We start from the raw sequence: 9,148 nt of genomic DNA, 5'->3' as shown, positions 1-9,148 counted from the left end.
TGACATTGTGCTTTCGCCAATACTTAACTTATATACATCAAAATAACAGCCGACTCATACCGTAACTCCCCCCCCCCACCAGTTTACGAACAATCCTCGTAAACTAATACTATATAATACAATAACATAGAAAACAATAAAGAAAAACTATTTACAATAAATAAAAAAAAAACTATATACATATCAGTGAAAAAGCTCACAAGTTCCCCTAAATACATAATTTAAACCTAAGAATAAAATTTTTAAAAAAAATTCATACAGTAAATGGACAAGCTAGAATTAAATAGAAAATATTCACAACATCAAAAACAGAGAATGAAAAATACAATATTTACAAAAATCAATAAAAACCTTAAAACACCAAAAAACGAAACAATAAATAGAATAAATAACTAAATTTTCTGTAATCTAATCTAACATGGGCACACTTCAGTTTTCATATTGTTATTGCCGGAAGTTTTAATTCTTCAATATGGTCAGTTCTCCTTTTTTGGGGTTCTCTAATACTTTCTATTGTTACAATATTGTGTTCCCTTATAATTATCACCCTGAATGGACCCTCATATCGCAGTATCTCTTTACCCCTGTTAGACACTAACGTTCTATATTCAATCGCCGTCCTGGATTTTTTCTTTTCCATTGTTCCCCGGGCCTTTTCCCATAACTTACTTCGAGCAACATGGTTGTTGTGTATTTCCTCTCCGTCTGCTGCCGCGCTCTTATAGTCCCGCCTGTGTCCTCGAAGCCCAAAGAGGATCTCAAATGGTGAAAACCCCGTAACTATATGTATGGAATGATTGTATGCCGCAATCGCCTTAGGCATTGCCACATCCGGTTGCAGCCCCTGGTCAACCTGATATAGTCGAAGATGGTCACTCCATGTGCCATGAAGCCGCTCTATGCCTCCTCTACTCTTAGGGTGCCGTGGTGTGTTGAGATGCCATATTACGTCAATGTCCTTTATTTCATTTCGTATCATGGCATTGTCGAATGCTCCGCCTGAATCTGAATAGATGCGCTCCGGAACTCCATAAAATTGAAACCACATTCGGAGAGCTGCCAGCACTGCTTCTAACGACTTTTCCTGCACCCGGTGCGCCGTTGCCGCCTTACTGAAGAGATCGATTATTGTGATCCATTTAAATCCTCTCCATGTGAAAGTGTCGACCTGTAGATCGTTGAGCGGTGCATCTGCGGTAGGTGTCTCCTCTTGTCGGCCTTTTGGTGGATGTCTGTCATACTTTGTGCGTTGACAAACTTCGCAGTTTTCTACAACTTCTGTTATAGTCTTCTTCATCTCCCACCAAAAGTATCTTCTCTTCAATGCTTGCTGGGTCTCCGAGATTCCTCGGCGATTTGTTTTGCCCTGATGGTATGCTACAGTCATCTCTCTCTGGCATTCGTCTTCCTGAAGGGTTTCCACCATCAGCTTGCATCGGGCGAATCTCCTGTCCATTCCTACGTGTTCATCATGGCATAGCCGCTTGATCTTCTCCCAAATGGTTTCATTCCCAACGTACAGGTGACACTTTTTTTCAGGCTTAGAGGCATTATTCAAGGTTCTACAGATCTGATCATTTTTCACGCCTGGCTGTGACTAAATCGTCGTGATAATGCTCCTCACATACTTGTTACACTCAACTTTCACTGATCCAGTGGTTCTTGTCTTCCATATTATCTGCCGCCTCTTATCGTTAATGATGTCCTTAAGTTCCTCCATATCTATTGCTCTTCCTTCCTCTGAGCTCTCGTAAGACGAAGATTCTTCCCTATCGTCTTCCTCCAACATATTCTGTTCTTCCTCCTGTCCCTGTGTCCACTCCCGCAGGAATTTCCCGGACGGTTCCCCGGCCTCTTCTTCTACTGCATTTACTGTTATTGCTGGAGATAACCAATCAGCTACCACATTTTCTTTTCCAGGCTTATATGTGATTTGTACTGTCCCAATAACTCCTTCCAACGCGTAATCCTGGCCGAAGACCCCTTCAACTTTCTCACCCATTGCAGGGGCCTATGGTCAGTGTGTACTTTAAACTTTCTTTCGAACACATAAAGCTTAAAGTGGTCAACAGTTCACACTATTCCCAATAGCTCTCGTTCCAGCGCATTATATCTGGCCTCCGTCTCTGTCAGGCGCCTACTGGCGTACGCAACTTGGCGATCTTCTCCTTCACTCTCTTGAGACAACACCGCTCCCAGCGCGTACTCACTTGCGTCCGTAGTGATATTGAATTGGCGAATGAAGTCCGGGAACGCAAGAACAGGCTCTTGTTGCAGCTTCTCCATGCACCGCTTATATTGTCTTCGACCATCGGTGTGATGATCACTTTTCTCCCTGTTTTGAGAAGGTTGTTGAGTGGGACGAGGTACTCAGCCATTTCTGGCACAAATCTGCGGTAATAATTTAAAGTTCCCAGCAACCTCCGAACTCCCTTCACTTCCCTAGGAACCGCCATCTTCCGTATAGCTGCAACTTTATCCGCGTCAGGTTTAACTCCTTCCCTGGAAATTTTGTGGCCCAAAAAATTATTTTGTTCCTGCCCAAGCGAAGATAAGCCCCCAGATAACCCCGTTACCCAAGTAAATGTGGTATTTCCTCCCTGGTTTAGATGTGTCTTTCAGAGCTCTGCATATTTGTCCCTCCTTGGCATAACCTCCTTGGTACTGACCAAATTGTTGCAATCTCGCTTTTACCGTATCGCCCATACTCAATTTTCATTAGACCCGGTGTACTAGTCTTCCAGACGATCTGGCGGGGTTTATCGTTAATAATTTCCTCCGATTCCTTCATCTCCGCGGGTCTGCCCCCTTCCGCGCTTCCATCCCCCGATGGTGGGGTTCTCTCACCCTGCCCCGATACGTCCTGGTTCTCTTCCTCCCCTGGTCTCCATTCTCTCAAGAACTGCTGGACGTCGCCTGACGTCCCCGCTTGCGCGCGAGAGCCATTCGGCGACAACATTCTCCTTTCCCGGCTTCTATACTATTTTAATATTATACTGTCCGAGGAGTTCCTTACACTGCGTAAACTGCCTGATGACTCCTTGAGCTTCCCCATCCATTGAAGCGGACAGTGGTCTCTATGGACCAATGGTTCCCTGTTCTTTAAGTTTCTCTAGCTTCTCGATATGATAGATATGATGGCGAAGCGCCTGCGGATACCTTCTGTCCTTCACGAACGTGACCCTTTCCGTTTTGAGTGGTATCTCGTGCATGTTTTCACCTGTCGCACCCAATATATCCCCCTCACTAAAAAAAATGTCCCAAAAGTCCGATCGAATGGAGCGACGCTAATCTTTCATATTCGAAATTGCCCCTATTCCCACTTCCTCCCTCCTCTTGACCCCATGACAACAAAATTTCGTTCCCCCTATCGAGACACGCCACTTACCCCTATTCAGCCTCAGACTAGCCCCCACTTTCTCTAACAAATCGCACCCGAATATCAACTGATACTCCCGCGGCATGCTATTCACCACGTGTACTACAAGGGTATCCTCTCTCGCTCCCCATTTACTCAGCCTAATTTCTACCTCCCCTTCTACTCTACAGGGTCCACCCTGGGTGACTAATTTACAGTGACATACCTGAACCTGAAGTGTCCCTTCATCCTCTTGCAACTTCTCTGGTTCTTCTAGACTGGCAATTGTGTGATAACTGCTAGTGTTGATGAGACACCTTACTCCACCCCTTCCGATGATATGCAGACCACCGCGTTGGTCCTTATGCTATTATTCACTAGTGTGCGGTTGCCCCTCTGCCGGCACCCTTCTCAGATCTCTATGTGGTTCTTCGTCCTCCAGTCCTCCTTCTGAGTTTATAGCCTCCGCTGCTCCCTGGTTCTTCGGTTTCGCCCTCCGTTTCCGACACCTCCGAAACCTTCGTAGACTCGCTTGAAGATCCTTCTGTCCTCCGTCTATTGCTTCTCCTTCTGCACCCGCTGAGCGTTTATCTCCATGTGCTCATCTCTATCTTTGTGAGGCAGACAAAAGGGAGTCCATGGAGGTGAACGCCAAGAAAATACCTCAAAACGACCCGAGCCAGACAACCTAGCTCGTCAAATGAGTCAATGGAGGCCTCAGGAGTTTCAGGGGAAGAGTTTGAGGGGACAGGAAGTGGAGTCGTCCAAAACAGCAGAAGTGGTAATTGAAGAAGGCAAATCGAAGAAAGAAGAGCAAGGCAGGAAAGTGGAGGAGGGTGTCTGAAGAGGGGCGACCGCACATTACAGATCTTTCACATCAAAGGTGAGAGCAGTGGTCTGCCTATCATCGAGGTGAGCGGCGTGAGATGCCTGGTGGACACAGGGAGTTCCCACACCATCCTGCCCCAGGAAGCACTAAGGAAGATGAGTGGAGAAGAGAGAAAATTCTAGATAGGCGTTCAGGTATATCATTCTAAGTTAATCACGGTAGGTGGGCCCTGTAAAGTAGAAGGGGAGACGGACATAGATTTAGGGAATGGTGGTTCGTGGGGAAGACATTGCGTTCATATTGTGGAGAAAATACTCCGCGAATATCGAGCAATTATAGGCTGCGACCTATTAGGGAAGGCTAGTGCGAGGGCTAAGAATCACAAGGGCCTGTGGGAAATTCAATTGGGAAAGTGGCGGTACCGTTGTCGTGAACCCCGAAGGGAATCGAAGAAAAGAATAGGCGCGATCTAGAGGTGGGGGAGGGATTGGAGACAGGATATAGAAAGGGAGTATGCAGATATTTTTTTCATAGAGGGAGATTTACTGGGGGCGACCAGACAAACAATGCACCAGATCCCTTGATGCAAGATAAAATTACATACGTGAAAGAAAGGTATTACCCACAAGCGTTACGGCAACCCATCCGAAAGGAATTAGAAAACTTCAAAAAATAGGGCATCTTCGTTGACAGCACCTCCCCGTACAACAGCCCCTTAAGAACAGTGCGGAATAAGGGGACACTAGGGAATAAGGAAGAGAAATATGGGGTGGTGATAGATTACCGGGGTATTAATGAGAACACGGTAGACGAAAGATACCCTATACCGGGACTGGATAGATTGGGTCGGGTTACTATCTTTAGCACTTTAGATTTGAAGGCCGGTTACCACCAAATTATTATGAGAGATAGAAGAACCGCATATGTCAGGAGATGTACGGCAGTATCTTGAAAGTCCATTCTTTCAAGATACAGCCGTACATGAAGGAGAGGAAGAAACGCAAACGACACATCCCAACCATGAGGAATCATCCGGAGATGACAGCTCAACGGAGGGAAGGCCACCGGAGATGGAGGAGCTTGAAGAGGTCGTGAATGACTAGGTGCGAAATATAATATAAAAGCCACAACTTCAGACCTAATGAAGATGGATTTCACCAAGTATGGAAAGATCTTGATCGTGGTGGTTTGCAAAGAAAAAATCGGGATTTGCGAGTGTGCCTCAGCACTAAGTATGACGGACAATCACCTAAGTCACTGCAGGAAGAAACACCCACCGCGAACATACCCCTCGTAGAGTTGGAAGTCGACACCTTTACCTGGAGAGGTTATAAATGGGTTACAGTGATCGACCACTCTAGTAAAATCGCCATAGCGTATCAGATCAGAAAGAGATCAGCAGAGGCCGTGCTGAGAGTGCTGCGGCTATGGTTCTTTTATGTAATCCCAGAAAGGATATCGTCCGACTCTGGGCGGGAGTTCGATAACACCAATTTTAGGGAAGAAATTTAGGCATTGGAGGTAAGATAGCATCTAAACACCCCCAGGACACCCAAAAAGTAGAGATACCCCCTCTCCTGGAGAGGCTCCACAGTGTGATAAGAGATCACTTGAGATTGTTCCAGCTGGATAGGGGCTTGAGCCGGATGAGGCAATGATACGAGCTATAGCGGCCTACAACCACTGCGTTCACACGGTAACGGGTTCTCACCCTTCGAAATTCTAGTTGGACTGCGAGGGTGAAAACGCGATTATAGAAATATGGCGATAAATGGTGAAGAAATCGTCGGTAAAGGGATCGCACTAAAAAAAACGTGGGCATGATGCGTGAAAGAATTGCAAGAGAAAAGGCCAAACGCGTAGTGAAACATAATGAGGGCGTCCGGGACAATTTTAGGAAAAATCAATATAGGCACGGTAGTTTATCGGAGAGTCAGCTCTAACAGGGGTAAAGAGCCTCAAAGATGCGAGGGACCATTGAGGGTGATTATGATAATCTAGTCACGATAGAGAGTGTCAAAGATCCCAAAAAATGATGAACGGTTCATTTAGAACTGGTTAAGTTTCCTAATCTGGAAAGACATGAGTAAAAGGTCTCTCCGGTGAATTTTTGGGCAGTCAGCTGACAGGTCTATATCAGCTGATCGATTAGAACAACTGACTGATTGTACAGGCTCCGCAAATAGATCAGTCTTTGAGAGTACTTTAAGAGTTTAATTTCACATTCCTCTCTCTTCTGTTATTTTTTGTTTCACTCAGTAAAAGATAACTGGTGCCGAAACCCGGAAACTTTAGATACCGGAGTAATTTTCAGCCTAAAAGAATTTTTCGTTGTTCTCTTTGAATTATGGACAGTAACGGAATAGTAAGAAGAGTAGTTCTGAACTATGAAAATATGAACCAAAACAACCAACCTCAAGCTGCAGTCAATCAAACTTTATCAGCAGGAAACCCGTCTCCACAGGAGATTCAACGACTACCTAAAGAAGTACCTTTAACGCATTTTCATGCCACGACGCTAGAATGGATTAAGGTCCGAATGGCAACTGCCCATGGTTCTCCAACGTGCAGTCGCCAATGCACCAATTGATGCCAAACCTTTCCGCACCTATGACACTTGCGGTCCTCCCGCCGACCATTGTTTCTGGGTCTCGTTTGGGACGCTCTATTTTCCTGGTAACTATTTCCCTCTCTCCAACCATCTCTGTTCTCTTTCTTTCCTGTCCAAGGGTTAGACATGTTTCTCTGATCATCATGAATATATCCTCCTCTGGGGTCTACCGTCTTCCTTCGAATTCTTTATTTAGTCTTTCTTTGATGACCCTTCAGGGGATCTCTTCGTCTGCCTGAATCTTATCTGGGATACTTCTTTTTACTTGGCAGACTACCGCTGCTTTAATTGATTTTTCACCCTCGCTATCCAGTAGATCCTCCGATACCTTCGCTTCTATTAGCCCCCCTTTTAAATGATTTAATTATCCAATTTCTTCGATGATTTTTTCTAGGTCCAACACCGCCTTCTTGAGGTCCAGGGCGGTTGCCGTACGTACCTTGATCCATTCTAGCATGGAATTGCGCAAAAGAGACTTCTGGTAGTGGCTGAATTTCCCCCGGAGGTGGTTAACTGCTAGCAATTGTGGATAATATTTTTATATAGTAATGTTAAAGGTTGTATTATCAATTAAAATATTTTAATTTTTTTTTAAAATTACAAACTAACTATAATTTGTATACTTTGTTTTTAGAATTACGTTTTGTATAATACTTACTAGTTTTATTTATTTCTACTTAAACCGTATCTCACTAATTGTACCTGGTTATTTTAGATAATAGACATTGGTTACTATGTTAGCAATTCTGAATTATAACTTAAATATTGTTCTCAGTCTAAATGGTCTCCCCACTACCAGGAATCCCTTCAGCTACATATATATTTTGCAGGCTCCTAGTGATGGCATATCATACGAATCAAGGCTTTCTGAAGATATGAAATTCTGTATAGTAAGTATACTATTTATAACTTATACATAAATAGTCCTGAGAGAAAAATAAGTGATATGACCAAATTAACGGATAACATTCCTTAAATCTTTTTTGATAAAAATATGTTTTTTAGGACTAAGATTTCTCATATAATTATGTATTTTTAATACATATAGAGGGGATTCTTTATATACAGATATTATACATATATAGAGGGAATAATTTGATGGATTAGGTAGATTCCATATAAGTTAATATTTTTATTTTATATTGTTTAGTGACCAGTGTTTCGTATCGTTTTAAAATTACTAGCTAATTCTGTGGGGGTTTATGGTTAGACTAAATAAATTTGATCATATTTGGTTAAATCGGTGATAGTATTAAGGAATTTAGGATAGATGGCTATAGGCTTATGATAGTTCAATTATTCAGTTCTAAATTACTTCTAGGAACTATTAATGGGATGAAGTGATTATGAATCAAGATAAGATAGATTAGAGTAATAGAAATTATTACAAAATAAATAAAACCCGAATCAGCTATATTATAGAAATTGAAAACTAATTTCCTACAACTTTTTAAAAATACCTTTTCCCTCTTTGTGTGCATAAATTATTACTTATAAAGATCTAACAATAAAATTAAATACATTTTCTTAATTTTAGTTACTTAATATAAGATCTATTTATAGGAAAGTCTCGCATAATTTTCCAAGAATCTAAAAAGATACAATTTCCAAACTTTTTTTTTATTTCGACTGTCCTTTACAGATGCGAAACATTTTCGTTTTCATTATGAGCATGACAGCGCTTTTTTCAAACTATAATGTAAAATATTTGGATTAGATAAAGATGAATTAACTGGAGGATCCAGACGACCAATCATCACCAAATTCCGTGAACTGTACTAAATAAATTATATTTCTGGTTAGGGTAACCGCACACGGGCAGCTTTTTAATATCAAAAATATAACACATTATTTATTCAGAGTAACCCCAAACATGCGATAATTTAGTTGCGGCAACTAAAAAATTCCAACACGTTTAGTTTCAGAAAATTCAATTGTTGCCGGCATAGTGTAACGTATATGTTCAAACATGTCTCCACACAGTTGTGATTAAAAAGCTGCTCTTGATTTTTCAGTAGAAATTTTTTCATACCATAACATGTCACTAGACATCGAAGTATTTATTGAAGCAGTCAAAATGTTTCTTAAAGTTTTCCTCGCCCATGCATAAATAATTTTATAAATTAATTTCATTTTGACGAAACTAATGAACTGTTCATGTCAAGCTACTATTCAGTTTTGATTAGGCACATGGAACAACACAGGGCAACTTTCAAGTGACTATTCTTATGTTAAATCTTAAATTTTACTGTTTATTTTATTATTAAAATTTAACGTTATATATTTTATTGTAATCCAACTTTAAATGATTAGTTATGGTTTTGCTTAAATTAATTAAATGAATCGAAAA

General features: G+C 41.8%; 1 protein-coding gene across 1 annotated transcript in view; it reads left to right on the top strand.

The window, feature by feature from the left end:
• Positions 1-9,148, top strand: part of LOC106686219 (uncharacterized) — a 36,947-nt gene that overhangs the window by 26,696 nt on the left and 1,103 nt on the right. The window contains exon 2 of the mRNA XM_014429398.2: positions 7,574-7,688. Within this exon, the coding sequence (XP_014284884.2) occupies positions 7,574-7,688 (115 nt within the window). The remainder of the gene's footprint in view (positions 1-7,573; positions 7,689-9,148) is intronic.

Source organism: Halyomorpha halys, unplaced genomic scaffold, assembly GCF_000696795.3.
Source record: "Halyomorpha halys isolate HHAL.00 unplaced genomic scaffold, Hhal_1.1 Scaffold798.1, whole genome shotgun sequence".
NCBI lineage: Eukaryota > Metazoa > Arthropoda > Insecta > Hemiptera > Pentatomidae > Halyomorpha > Halyomorpha halys.
This window is presented reverse-complemented; position numbering and strand designations above follow the sequence as displayed.